Raw genomic sequence first — 15,261 nt, forward strand, 5'->3', positions numbered from 1 at the left:
TGGGCACCTGTGAACTTTACAGCTCATTTCATCTCTTCAGCATTTTTCAAAATTGAAGTAAAACAACAATGGCAAAACCACACCACAACAAAACCACAAAGAGACGAAAATCAACACCCCCTCCCCGCAACCCAACTCTTGGTTTGTCCCTGTGTTGTTTTACAGTAATACTGCTCTCTGCATCCCACCTGCCTGGATGGCCTGGACCAAGGGACCAGAAACGCTGGGGTCAGAGCCCCAGTCACTGTCAACGGTTCCAATTCCACGGCAAGTCAGCAGGCGGCGGGCCAGGTGGAAGACCAAAGAACGGAGCTGTGAGATTTTTCAGTGTGCTTACGAAACAGGACAGAGAACGGCAGCACGTGGCCTGGGAGCCAAGGGGCGTATGGCACCGAACTTGCAGTCAAACACGTATGTACACATAAGACAAGAGTGGACAGCAAAAACATTCAGTCTTATGTAAGTTCTTTGGTTATAAAGAACGGCATTCTGTAACCTTTGCTGCAAAGAGGGATTTACAACCTCATTCTTAGGCAACACAATCTTTTTCATCTGCTCCTGTTCTGAGAGATCGCCCAAGCTGCTTTGGAACGAAGTCCAGTACCTTCCGATTTTCTACAAACCACTTTTCTCCCCCTTTTAGTGTGCGGACTTGTCTGTCTCCAGACATACTATAGATACCATTTCATATACATAACATATACTATTTATAAAAAAAATTAGAGCGTTGACTCCAGATTCTACAGTAAGAACTGATTAAAATTGTACAAGAATAAAGTTTGTTTGAATCTGTGGAGGTTTCTACACAGTGTGGGTGTGTAGTGAGTGCACACAAAAATACTGCCACTTCATTAAGCCGGGATTTTCGGTTCTCTGGAAGAAAGCAGAGGCTGCCGATGCAGCCGAGTGACAAAGCGCGGCTTCTGCCGGCTCGGGAGGGGAAAGGAGGTGGCTCCCGAAGCCACGGCTTCTCTGCGCTGGTGTGAGGTCCGGCTGGGCCGCAGCACGTTTTAAAGATGGGCTGGTGCTCTGGCTTGCTGCCTCTCACGGAGTGGTCGTGCTCCCCTGGAACACAGAGGCTGGTGAGTGCAGGCTCCTGTCCCCGCCCTCCCCACCCACGGAGACCATCCCCCACGAGGGGCTCTTCCTAGAGGGACCTGCAGGATCTGGCTGACTACGGGATCCAGTTCTAGAATGTACTCTACACAAGGGACGAACCCAGCTCCAAGGCTGAAGATTCTAAGAAAAGTAATGACAGACAGCAAGACCTAAAGTTAAAGTAAAAAAAAAAAAAATGTTATTGCTGGGTCTACACTCTAAGTCATACCAGGGTGAGAACAAAAGTCAAACCTGAGTGCTCAAAAAGTGCTCAGACTTTTAACACTGTCAAAACAAATTAAAACCAAGATAACAAAAATACGAAAGCAATTTTTAAAAAAAGAAAAAACCCACCATAGTCCCACATTACCCTGATACAACAAACGTTTTTTGTAAACTCCACTTTTAAACCAAGACCTTTGGCAGGGACACACTATTCTATTCTGGAACCTTTCGAAAGCAAAAATCAGGTAGTGTTCCTGTTACTGGGTTCTAAATAATCCAGGCAACGAAACAAGGCAGGGGTGAGGGGGAGTTTGCTGCCCCTCTTCCCCCTTTTGCGGGCCAGGCCGTGCTTCTAACAGGGCAGCCCTCAGACACCCTACCCTGTATCCCTTCAGCAGAGGGGTTTGTGAAAACCTTATCCCCACACCACCCCTCGCCCCGCTCCAACGGGGACTGAAGCAAAACCTTAGGTGTGCAGGGCAGCGACTCCTGGGAATTCGTATTTTTAAGAGGCATCTTCTCCCAACACCCCCCAGTGGGTCTATTGCACATTTAGGTTTGAGAAGCACTGTTCCAGGGTGAAGAATTAACCCCTGGACCACATTCTTCCTGGACTTCTTGGAAGAAGGACTAAAAAGCTCATGTAGGCCAGCAAAGCAGATTCTGCTTAAAATCAGTGTAAAGGAAGCTGAAGACTTTTAAACAAATGACTGTTTAGCTGGCAAGAACAGTAATGAGTTACTTTATTTTATTCTTATGTTGGGGAAAGAAGTCTTTTCTGAGTTGTAAGAGACCCCACTATTTGTTTTTTGCAGTTTATTTGTGAATATGCTGTATAAATGACCACACACTGAAATTTTAAGGGCTAGTATGGAAGACTTGGGGGAAGAAGCCAGCAAACTGGGATGATAACTTCCTCAGCAAAACAGGGAGGGAGACGCAAGAGGGAAGAGATATGGGAACATATGTATATGTATAACTGATTCACTTTGTTATAAAGCAGAAACTAACACACCATTGTAAAGCAATTATACTCCAATAAAGATGTTAAAAACAAAACAAAACAAAAAAAACCCAGAGAGACAGACGGCACGGCACGCTGATTATCTGCTCCTTCACTGAGCTGCTTTCTATTTCTGTCAGCTTTTTGTTTTGCTAAGACTGGCGCTCCCATACTCCTTACACAGCTATGGCTGGGGTGTGGGATCAAAACAGTGACACTGAATGGGAAGAGATGGTGGTACTCTTAATTATATAATTCACTATTTTCCTTAGGAATATTAGCAAAAACCCACTTTGTTCCAATACGAAAATTAAACACTGTAATAAACCAACTGGGTAACTTCCAAAGCCCACACTTAAATTGCTCAGGGAATTCACCTATGCTTCCCCAAAGCATTTTTTATCCTATGGGCACCAAATGGATGTATTTTCTCAAATCTGCGATGCATCTCTCCCTCACCACCACCCTGTGCTTTTTAACATCTCTGAAACTGCTGATATGATATAGTTTAATTGGAAGTATTTGCTTTAATGATACATAAAATAATAGCGTATCTAATAATCAAAGAAATCACAGATGTGATGAAATATGGTAGATGCTACCAGGATACCTTGGGAGAGCCCGTAATTAAACATCTCGGGGAGTGAACACGAGATTGACTGATCCTTAACGAGGTGAACACTTAATTCAACATGAACCCATATGCTGGTCCTACATATGTCATAACCCCACTCGGAAACTATGACAGCAGACTTGCTCTGCCATAGCCAGCCAGCTGGGCAGCATGTGAACTTGGTCCCCAAGTGGGCCCACTGTCCCTGTCAGAAACATCTGAATGAATCTCTCCTACTAAGTCACTGTGATGAAGGGCCTCTGGCAGTTGGGGCACAATTAGGTGCGCTCACTGATAGCACAGGACCCGAAAGACTGCCCCTGGAATTTATCACCTGGTCACTCTTTGCTGAGGAACACAGCTGGCCAGGGTCCTGTGGCCCATCTGAGACACTCTTACTGTCCATTGTATTTGGTAGGTTCCTCCTACTCGGAAGTTCTCCAGCAGAAGGATCTGTCAAACCATCAAAATCTCTCCCATCTGACACACCCATAAACTCTGTGAAAGAATGGTCCTCGAGGATGTTTGTGGTGTGTTCTATGGTCACCTCCCTGGGGCAGAATTCCCTGGCCGGCTGGCCATTTTTGCTGGAGCAGGCATCTTGTTCTGAACATGAGCTGGTCCTACAGCAGGTTTTGGAGTTTTTCTCAGGGATGCTTTGGGATGATGGGCTCCCTTTGGCTAAGGCACTGTTTTCCTTGAGTGGCACCATAGTTATCTTATCCTTTACCAAGCCTCTTTCTAGTTCTGTCAACTCTTTGTTTGAGGATGGTCTGAAGTCATGCACAAGTGATGCTCCGGGATGCTCACTGGAGTCTGCATCCTTTGTCTGAAGGGCCAGCTGATCTGAGCTGTCACTAGAAGGGACCACCATGTCAGACAGGGTGGCATTGGAGGCACTGTGGGAAAAGTAGCCACTGGTGATGCTGCTGGTGGTGGGGCTGCAGGACACTTCTTTCTCCAGGACCTTTGAGTTCGTCAAATCGACTTTAGAAGAAAACCACTCTCTGTTCTCCAAGCTGGCATTGTAAACGCTGAAGTCGGCAAACTCCACAGGTACGTAAGGCTGTGAACTTATCAGCTTCCGGTTAAGAGCTTCTAGATCGTTTTCCTCCTCTTCAGAGTCCTACAGAAATGAAGCAAAAGTCAGCCACGAGCTTCTTACAGCAACTGCATTGTTGAGACAGGCTGTAAACACTATACTGTTAAAGGCATTCACCTTCACATGTTTCTAGTGTTTTTTGTTTTTGTTTTCTGAGTTTGGTTAAATCTTGTCAACTGTCCTGGACAAAGGTACATTATCCTCAGAGATCTGTGAGCATGAACCCATTACCATCCAAGATGAAAAGATTTATTTCTTCTGTGCTCACTCACTAATAATTAGAAACCTTTCCTCCCCTGGTTTAAAGGAAAGGATGGAAGGAAGTGCAGTAGACTTTTAATTAGTTCCTCATGATTAGTTTTCAGTTGGAGATGTTCTCTTTTCTAATTAAATGAGTAGAAGGACAGCCAGAGGCAGAGAAGAGCTGCTGTTTCATATGTTCTTACAATCCTCACCTTAGGGAGCAAAGTGCAGATAAACACGATGATTTGCAAAACGTTTCTGAGCTATTTTATGGGGAGGAAGGGCCGTAAATAAAGGTTCCCCAATGGCAAAAGGGAAAAGAACGCGATTTCAACATCCATTCTCAGTATTACACTAAATATTGTAAGTCTGTAAAATACTGAATTAATCTGACAATTACTATTTTCTAGCATTTTTGAGAAGCATGGAAGAAGATCTGACTAGAAAGTGAGGAAGATAGTGAGAGTTAAATGAAAATCTCTTTTGTCAAATAGCTTTAGGATTCTGTTTATAAAGATTGGTAAATATGCAAGAGTGGCTGTTATCATCTTCCAATCTCTCTCCCTGAGTGCATGATTCTTTTAAATTTGGTGGAAAACAATATAAAACACATGGGCATTTTATTTTCAAATAAAAATAGATGATATTACTATCTAGTCATTTCTAATTAACCTCATATACATCTGATGACATTGCAACTATTCCTTTTCTCTTTTAAAACCTGACTTTCATTCAACAATATTCATCAAGCATCCTCTACATGCCAGTCATTGTCCTAAGAACTGAGAATACCAATGCTGAGCAAAGACAGGCATGGTCCCTACCCTTAGGGCGTTACGACTATGGTCCTTGCTCGAAGGATAACCCTGGACACTGCTGGGTGGATGAAATTTCCATCAGTATAACAACAGAGTAACTGTAAAGACCTGGAACCAAAACATTAACGTTACTCATTTCGAGAGAGAGAAAAAGAGAGAGAAGAGGTGAGGAAGAGAGAAGGATTGGGGAGGGTGAGGAAAAGCACGCTCCACGGATAGAGCAGATGGGGGTTTACGAATGAACATAAATTTCATCTGCTGAATTTTACAGCAATATTTTCTTTTCTATCTCATAAGATGCTAAATACCTAAAAAATAGCTTAATACTCTTTTTAGATTTTAAAATAGCTTGAATATAAATTAGTTAAAAGCACCAGTAGTCTTAATTCCTTGTCTATTAATTAAAGGTGACTATCAAATATCAGTGATAAAATTCCAGAAATCAGCAAAACAAAATTTTTGGCAACACTAACCTCTCTGTCTTATCTTTAGCTGTATTCTAATTAAATAGCACTGTTAAAAAGGGGGTGGGGTAGAGAGATCTCTCCCTAATGTTGAGAGGAAACGTTTAGTAAAGCAGCAAAAATTGGACAGAACTGTCGGAATCAGTAACCTGCACTATATTTTCTAGATTCTCTACCTGACTTGTTTAGACTCAAAATTGGATTTCAGGTGTTTGTTTCTCTTATATTTCCTTCTAATTTAAGCTGGCAAAGAAACATAATCCCCAAGCCCAAGAGTCTCTGATGCAATTAATTACTAAAAAGTTAGCTGTTGCAAGGAAAACCAAATTTGAAGATGAGAATTTATAATTTGGGGCCTCTTTTTATGCCTGAAGTTACTTCTTCCTAACACTGAGGACAGGTCTGTCATCCTAAAATACAACTTTGCTGAGTGAAATGTTCAAGCACGAGTTTAATGTGTAGAAATAGGTATACACTAAAGGATCAGAATGACCTTAGTAAAACTGAAGAGTCTACAAAAACAAATAGGGATCAGTACCTAGTTATGCACTTGGGGTGGGGTTAAGGTTAGGGCAGTGACCTAAAGAGAAAGGCTAAAGGAGTGGGGACAACTAGTTCCAGAAGAAAGAAAACTGAGTAGAGATGAATCATGTTCCAACATGTAAACGGAGATGGAAAGTTTATGAAGTTATGCCTTCCAAGGAGAAAAGAGGACTTACTTGGCTTAAATTGCATTTTAAGGGAATTTGGTTAGATTTTTTTGGGGGGGATGGGGGGAGACAGTATCGCTTGGTTCTGTACCTTTTATTTATTATTATTTAAAAAAATTTTTTTTTCTAAAAATAAATTTATTTATTTATTTATTTTTGGCTGTGTTGGGTCTTCATTGCTGCACATGGTGAGCGGGGGCTACTCTTTGTTGCGGTGCGTGGTCTTCTCACTGCAGTGGCTTCTCTTGTTGCAGAGCACGGGCTCTAGGGCTTCAGTAGTTGTGGCTCGCAGGCTCTAGAGCACAGGCTCAGTAGTTGTGGCGCACGGGCTTAGTTGCTCCACGGCATGTGGGATCTTCCTGGACCAGGACTTGAACCCGTGTCCCCTGCACTGGCAGGTGGATTCTCAACCACTGCGCCACCAGGGAAGCCCCATTTTATTTATTTTTTAATTGAAGTGTAGTTGATTTACAACGTTCTGTTAGTTTCTGTTGTACAGCAAAGTGATTCAGTTATACAGTATATACTCTTTTTCAGATTCTTTTCCACTATAGGTTATCCCAAGGTATTGAATATAGTTCCCTGTGCTATACAGTAGGACCTTGCTGTTTATCTATTTTATATATTAGATAAACATTTTATACCAGAAACATTATTTATCATTTTACTTTAAAGGAGACTAAACTAAGAACCTTCCTACTGTGTCTTAAGGACAAAAAGAATGAAAACTCTTCCTAAAAGTGGGACATGGAGTCAAGTTCTCAAGCTTCTCTACAGCTACAATATTCATGATTTGATTTTTGAGATTTAGTTTATGCAGCTGATATTTACCTATAGACAAAACACCTTGATTTTAAGAAGGAATCAAAACCCACATTAAAACAGTGACCTTCTGGACTTCCCTGGTGGCGCAGTGGTTAAGAGTCCTCCTGCCAATGCAGGGGACACGGGTTCAAGCCCTGGTCTGGGAAGATCCCACATGCTGCAGAGCAACTAAGCCCGTGAGCCACAACTGCTGAGCCTGTGCTCTAGAGCCCGCGAGCCACAACTACTGAGCCCGCGAGCCACAACTACTGAGCCCGCAAGCCACAACTACTGAAGCCCACGCGCCTAGAGCCCATGCTCTGCAACAAGAAAAGCCACCGCAATGAGAAGCCCACACTCCGCAACGAAGAGTAGCCCCCGCTCACCACAACTAGAGAAAGCCCGTGCACAGCAATGCAGACCCAACGCAGCCAAAAATAAAATAAACAAACTTTTTAAAAATTAAAAATACCCAAAAAAACAGTGACCTTCTGAGTGACTTTCACCTGATTAAAGTCATTTTCACTCCCACTCTAATCAGTTGTCCCTCAGAGAGACGGTCTGTTTTCAAAAAGACTCCATCAGCCAAGGGTCTCCAGTACTTCTGTCCATGGTACTAAGGGGAGGGCAGCCCCTTTTTAGAAACAGCAGCAGCAGGTAATGAAACTGCACTATCTTTGGGAGCCTCTGGAGTCAGCCCAATTCTGCCAAGGGATGGGGTTTTTGTTCTGATGCTCTCGTTAAGTGTGAGACCTTGGGCAAATCACTCAACAAGTCTCGTGTTTCCTCTTCTGTAAAACGAGAGACAAAAACCATATGCTGTCTATGCAAGACCCAAGAGAGGGAGAACTGACTTTCTTTCTGCTCTTCTGTCTGCATCATGACTTAAAAAGAGAGACTCCAAAGGCATACTGTTGCTTTTATCTTATTCACAGAAGACACAAAGTGTATTTATCTATCTTCCCAAATTGATGAGACAACAAAGAAAAAAAAAAAAAAGACTCTTTTCAGACATCTGCCGCAGAGCTACATGAGAATAAATGTGTGTAGTTTTAAGCCCCCCCCCAAAAAAAAAAAGTTAAGCACAGCTATATTTACTGTATTTTATGTGAAACGATAGGTTTCTTTGGTAACTAGATGGGCTGCAAAATAAAAGGAACAATGTCCCAATATCACTTCTCAAAAATGATTGCAAACTCCTTTGATCAGACTGAACCATTGATTCGCCCTCTAAGTTTCCAAGAGTGGAAAAGGAAAGAAAGTGAATAGGGAACACAGGAATAAAGCAGTTTATACCCATTTGTAAGAAGAGAAATAAAATGAAATCTTCCAAAAGAGAGACTAGAACCTCAGATCAAGCAAGTAATATTCTTATAATCTACCAAAACATCCTGGAAAAGCTGCTATCTGCAATAAATCAGACAGTTCAATAGTTTCAGAGATGAAGAGTGTGCAGTGCACTAGATTTCTACGGAGAGTAGAGGCAGGTCTCTCAAGTAAGATCGCAGCAGGAAAAATGGTTCCATCAAACCCTGCTTAGTGGGTTTCATGTTGTGTCTGATCACACAGAATCTAACTGCTGCTCAAAACTTCCTGGGTTTTTCCAAGAGAATCTGGTTCCATTCTACCCTCTGCTAGCTAAAAGTCCTGAGATGGGTTTTATTTTAAAATAATAAAAGGAAAGTAAAGAAAATAACTATAATGCAAATTGTGAACAGTGAGACTAGCTGCTGGGCAGCCCCAGAAGGGCCATCCAGCAGTCCCTTGACGGTGTGCTCTAGCAAAAGGTACTGTTAAAATAGGTTAAAATTTAGTGCCCGTGCAACATGGTGATGGGTACCACGTCAATAAACAGACAGAACCAACCAGCCAGAGAATGGAAGGGGTAATAGATTAGCCACCTGGCCTTTTTAGCCCATGCCGAAGCCTTTATTAGTTAAGCAGGGGGAGGTCACGTATGTGACTGAAGAGCTCACTAAGATTGGGGGTGGTGAGGGGCAGCTGTTGGCATGTAGGCTCTTCTCCAGCAGGGATTGGGGGGCGAGGGGGACTTTGGGAGAGAAGGACAGGGAGGACACAGAGACAGTGTGGGGGAGATGATGACTTTCCTTCTTTCCTCCATGGACAGGAAGACTGAGAAGGTCATTTCTTAAGATCCCCTAGTGCTCCAAGCATGCAGGAGCCTGGCCAGCTACATGTCCGGGTCAAGTTCTAGTCAGCTTCACACAGTGTGCATTTGCAGCATATTCTAGAACCTAGAGGTTAAAAGACCTCATGCTGATGACCCTTTGGAATGAGTCTGACATGGTGCAGCTGGTAAAGGAAAGGGCCCACACTCTGCCCACAGAGCAGACTGCATGCGGGTGTGAACACCAAGCAGCCCACTTCAGCTCCAAGCTGCACCCAAAGCGTAGGAAAGCACAGGAGAGGGAAAGCGTAGGAAAGCACAGGAGAGGGAAAGCGTAGGAAAGCACAGGAGAGGGAAAGCGTAGGAAAGCACAGGAGAGGGAAAGCGTAGGAAAGCACAGGAGAGGGAAAGCGTAGGAAACCACAGGAGAGGGAAAGCGTAGGAAACCACAGGAGAGGGAAAGCGTAGGAAACCACAGGAGAGGGAAAGCGTAGGAAACCACAGGAGAGGGAAAGCTGAGACACAGAATCAGAGAGTTCTTTCCAGGCATGAGAATACACACTTGCATTTTTGAACTGAGGTATCGCTTATGATCCCAAGTGCCTGGTACATAGTGTTTTAAAAACTCTCCAATTTGAAATGTGAAAACCCAGTGCTAGGGAATGAGGTTTTTCAGGTAGAGTTTCAACCTACCAGTGGTAAAATACAGGTAAGCCCTCCTGAAAGCAGGACTGACACCGAGGGAGCTGGAATCTAGTTTGCCAGCAAATTAAAAGAGGCTACCTGAGAGGTACAGATGATGAGGATGGGCAGTGATGGATGGTGGAGAGGCTACGAACTACAGGGTAATCTTGACAATAGCATCAGGCAACACAAAAAAGCTCTCAAACACCCACAGCTAAACGAAAGAATACTTACTCCAAGTAAGTGCAATTCCTCTATGTAGATTAACTTCAGAATCTGGGCAATATGCACAGGCTCATTAGAAAGATTCATTATTAGTTAAAGTGATCTCTGTGTTACGCTTTTTAAAGATAAGAATCATTAAAAGTGGCTTTTTCCTTTACACTAAGCAAAATAATAGTAAGTAACTAAATAGAAGGAACACTTAGAAAAATCACAGGTCACGGCCACAACCATGCAAAATTTCATTACCGATGATCACGTGTTTTAAAAAAAAAAGCCAAGACTCAATACAGATCTTAATTTCTTAAATATTTGGATGACTGTCTGTGAAAGGGCCTTAAACCCACCACCAGGCAATATGACAGAAATGGTTCCAGGACTTACAATCTTCTTCCCACGTTTGCTATTGTGTTCTACAGGCATGCTGCTGCCATTGCTTCCCGAGGGCACAATGCAGCCAGGGTTATGTGCCTGAGGTGGAGACATGCTCTGCAAAGGTTAAGACACACAGATGCATCACACACAGAAGACAACGACGGCCGACATACACGTTAAGTACGTGCACGTTAGAAAAGCAATGCAAACACTTGTATTACATGTGAGTAGTGCAGCCAACAACTGTGCAGGCTTGAGTCAAACTACTGATGAAATCTGACAAGACTACACAAATTCTATGGCAAATAGCATAACCAAATTTATCAAATCAAAAAAAATGCCTTTCATATTTTCAAAACACCTAGGAGACATCTCTTTCTCACTTGAAATAAATACTCTGAAAAAAGCCATAAACACAAAGAAAACAACAGCAGTAACAACAAACAAAACACTCTACCATGACCCTGTGTGCTTGAGAAAGAGATGTTTACTCCAGAACAGGAACCATGGAGTGATAGCCCACACATGTCAGCACGTGGCATCTGACTTTGTTAATGCACAGCGTTCCTTCTCCACAGGCATAACACGTCCATTCTATTGTACATGGTACAGACAAGTCAAGCATTTACCTCCTGGCTTAGAAGAGGCCTTGCTTCAAGCGCCATCCTTTTCTTATGCTCTTCTTTTACAGGCATTAAGGGCTTGAAAAACTTTGGTGGCTGAGGTGAGAATGCTTTAAAAGGGCTGACTGTTAAGGCATGAGGATTCTCTGACGTACAACCTGGGGAAGACAAAAGGCATGGGTTGACGGGCACAGGGCACCAACACACAAGAAGCGAGGCAGTGACCAAGCCAGAGGAATATCTGGCGTAACAAAGAGATTAGTATGTGAGTACAGTTGACCCTTGAACATCTCAGGTTTGAACTGCGTGGGTCCACTTATATGCTGTTCATGCTATGCTTTCTGAATGAAATGCTCTCTCTGCTTTTCCTTTTTTTCAATAAATCTACAGTCGGCACTCCATAGTCTCGGGGTGTTTTGGTATACACGGGGGCTCCTGGAACCAGTCCCCCGTGGATCCTCAGAGATGACTGTACTTGGCTGAGCATAAAACGGAGGTAGGCAAAAATGCAGATGTATCTACAAAGTTGCAAAGAGTCATCAAAGGGCTGGACAGCAGCAAAGAAATCAGAAACCAAATTTTCTACCTTCTTTTCAAGATCCAGCTTAAGCATTACTTAACAGACCAATTTCAACTCATGCTGATTTTCTTTTTTTAAAAACTTTTTATTTATTAGTTTGTTTATTTATTTATGGCTGCGTTGGGTCTTTGTTGCTGCGTGTGGGCTTTCTCTAGTTGCGGCGAGCGGGGGCTTCTCTTGTTGCAGAGCACGGGCTCTAGGCACATGGGCTTCAGTAGTTGTGGCATGCAGGCTCATCAGTTGTGGCTCACGGGCTCTAGAGCACAGGCTCAGTAGTTGTGGCGCATGGGCTTAGCTGCTCTGCGGCATGTGGGATCTTCCCGGACCAGGGCTCGAACCCGTGTCCTCTGCACTGGCAGGCGGATTCCCAACCACTGCGCCACCAGGGAAGCCCCCATGCTGATTCTCTATCTCTCTGAATTCTCAGAGCCCTTATAAACTATACATGCATTTTGGCATTTTATCATTTCCTAACTTATTATTTTCTATGTACATGTCCACAGTTGGATTTTAAGATCTCGGCATCTGTCACTGCATACAGCAAGGACAGGCTCAATACATACCCAGTGAGTGAGCACTGTGTAAGTCTTCTTGCAAGTCACTTTTCCCTCAAGACACCCTGCTCCATATGACTAAGAAGGACGATTCTTCTTTCTTGCTTTTACTCATTTCTTACCTTTTTGGGCTTCTCTTTCTCCTTCTATATTTTCTCCTCAATTCACTGGTACAATGGCACACAGTAGGTAAAATATAAGGGATAAGTAAGGTAACAGAGCCGATTTACATATCCTAAGAATGCTGTTCCCTTCAGGGCATTGGGAGATTATATATTATATTTAGGTAATAATGTTGTCATCAAATTCATTTCTGGTATCAGTTTTGAAATTTCCTTAGGGACCAGAGACATGTTCTCCTAAAATATACTTTGATTCCAGCACAAAAACATGACGGAGGTGGATATTCTTTTGGTAAAGAATGAAATCTAACCATAACGTAATAAGATATGTGTGTCTCAAAACTGACTTCAAAATCAGGAAATGATACATGAAATGTGATTTGAAAATTACAAGTGTTGCACAAAAAGCCTATTATTAATTGGATGATATAATGTATACAAAGCGAAACAAAAAAGTGAACAGGATATGTTCTATTCAAGAAGACAGTTTTGGATCATCTAGCAAACTAGAATTTCAGTTTCCTACCATATTATATGTCATCTATAAAAAAATTTCCCCCCATGCCTTTCCTAAGAAATTATAAAGAAATAACACGGAAAAAATCTCACTACTACCTTCTTTACTCCTTCGAGGTGAATCCCTGGGCAAAGTTCCATAACACGATACACCCTGGTAACTGGGGCTGTAGTCAGACATGTCTAACTGGTTCTCTGGCCAACCCTACAAGGTAGAAACATGGGTTAACCGTAATTAAGTCCCTCTAAAATGAGAAATGGGGACTTCCCTGGTGGTCCAGTGGTTAAGACTCTGCACTCCCAATGCAGGGGATACAGGTTTGATGCCTGGTCAGGGAACTAAGATCCCATGTGCCAGGCAGTGCACCAAAAAGAGAGAGAGAGAGAGAGAGAGAGAGAGAGAGAGAGAGAGAGAGAGAGAGAGGGAGAGGGAGAGAGAGAGAGAAATGAAGCCTGATTTGAGGGTTGTTTTCTATTTTTTAATGGCAGTATGTGCTCTTCATTCATTTTTATTATTAAATAGATCTAACATGTAGAAAAGTACTGAACAATATGACAAGTGCTATCATACCCAAGGTATACCTGGAGTGAATAAATAATTTAAAGACCAAACAACAACACTTTTGAGAGTAAAACAGTTCCACCGATATTTTTCCTGGGTAGTAGGCATAAGCTTGAACTTCCCCAGGCAAACCTGGTGGTACGATTACTCTACATATACTTGAGATTTAAAAGTTTCAAGCTGGCATAAGATATTGGTATAGTAAAGGGAGAAACCTCCTCCTTTATATCATATAAACTTAGTTAATCCTACTCCAACTTCTCAGGAGATGTCTATCTCCAAGGACAAGATTTTAAACTTCTTGAAGACATAATCTGTGTTTATACTTTTTGAATCATCTACTGTCCCTAGAATAGTAATTTACATACAATATATGTTAAAGAAATATTTGAATATGAGAACACTGTAAAATGTCCTTAATTTCAAGGTCCTAATTTTCTGCATTTGAAATCAAAATTTTGATTTTGCTGTGGTGGATGTAATACCTTCTTAGGTCATTTAGAGTTAGACCCATAAACACACAGATATTTATTCAATTATGTGTCATATGATCCTGATATGGAAGGTGTCATGCTAAGTAACAATGTAACACTCAGAGTGCACAGCAATTTCACACCCAGTATTTGAACTTGGAAATGGACATGTAGAGACAATGATCTGCATCAGGTTAAGGTGGGAAGTCCAGAGATCTTAAAAACACCAATATATCGTAACTTTCCAGACTCAGATTCTACTAATAACCTGGCCATGCCCACGGGTACACACCTTATCATCATCGTCAAAGCCAGAAAGGTCTGGTCGACTAGAAGAGACCTGTAAGGGATGAATGGTTTTATCAATGTGGTTTATATATTTAACGTAACTAACTAAATAAAATATCACACATACAGTTGAAGGCTGTTATGACCTTCTCCTTCCCTCTTTCTTTCTTCTAATATTTATTATTTCCTTATTTATTTGAATTTATTATAATTCTGCTCTAATATTTATCATTACCCTCTTTAAAAATATTCTGATTTTCTTTTTCTAACTTAAAATATTTTATCCATAAATATTTCTTTATGAATCTCTAAAAGATAAGAAATTCCTACGCCCTTTTTAAAACCATAATACCATTATCACATCTTAAAAAAATTAAGTGATTCCTAAATAGCATCAGATGTCCCATTAGTGGTCAAATGTCTATAAACATTATCACAGTTAATTTTGAATCAGGATCAAGAAAGTTAATATACTGCAACTGGATGATATATCTTGTAAGTCATTTTTAATTTACGAGCTTTCCCTTTTCTCTAGATCATTTTTTTCCTGTAACGTTTCCCACAGTCTGGATTTTGTTAAATGAATCCCTGTGGTATCACTTAACATTTTCCTCTGTCCCCTGTAAATATTAGTAGTTAGATCTACAGTCTTGACCACACTTAGGTTCAATTTTTTTGGAGGGGTAGAATACTTCATAGGTGGTGTTTCCTTACCTTTAAAAATATATGTTTTCCTCATTATTTTTAATATAATTAATATTTTAATAACATTTATAATATAAGATCTATAAATTTCCTAACAATAGCTCTAGCTCTATCATTTTCTCTACCATCTAGTATTCTGCAGTATAAATGGAATAACAGGAAACTTAGGGCCAAGGATTTCCCTCTAAGTACCACTTTAACTGCATCCCTCAACTGTTGATATATGTACCATTTTTTATTATCATTCAGTTCTAAATACATCCTAATTTCCATTATGATCTCTTCTTTGACGCCTAAATTAATTAGAAGACTTTTTTCAATTTACAACTATATGAGTCTCCTATTATCA

The 15,261-nt window shown here is 41.5% G+C and overlaps 1 protein-coding gene across 1 annotated transcript in view; it reads right to left on the bottom strand.

Moving 5' to 3' along the window:
• Positions 1-1,095: 1,095 nt before the first annotated feature.
• KIF13A (kinesin family member 13A) overlaps positions 1,096-15,261 on the bottom strand; it is a 215,783-nt gene continuing 201,617 nt past the window's right edge. Inside the window, 6 exon segments of the mRNA XM_073810392.1 lie at positions 1,096-3,266; positions 3,268-4,065; positions 10,499-10,603; positions 11,119-11,270; positions 12,984-13,089; positions 14,212-14,259. Of these exon segments, the coding sequence (XP_073666493.1) occupies positions 3,228-3,266; positions 3,268-4,065; positions 10,499-10,603; positions 11,119-11,270; positions 12,984-13,089; positions 14,212-14,259 (1,248 nt within the window). The 3' untranslated portion in view covers positions 1,096-3,227.

This window comes from Tursiops truncatus, chromosome 10, assembly GCF_011762595.2.
Source record: "Tursiops truncatus isolate mTurTru1 chromosome 10, mTurTru1.mat.Y, whole genome shotgun sequence".
In the NCBI taxonomy this organism is placed as follows: domain Eukaryota; kingdom Metazoa; phylum Chordata; class Mammalia; order Artiodactyla; family Delphinidae; genus Tursiops; species Tursiops truncatus.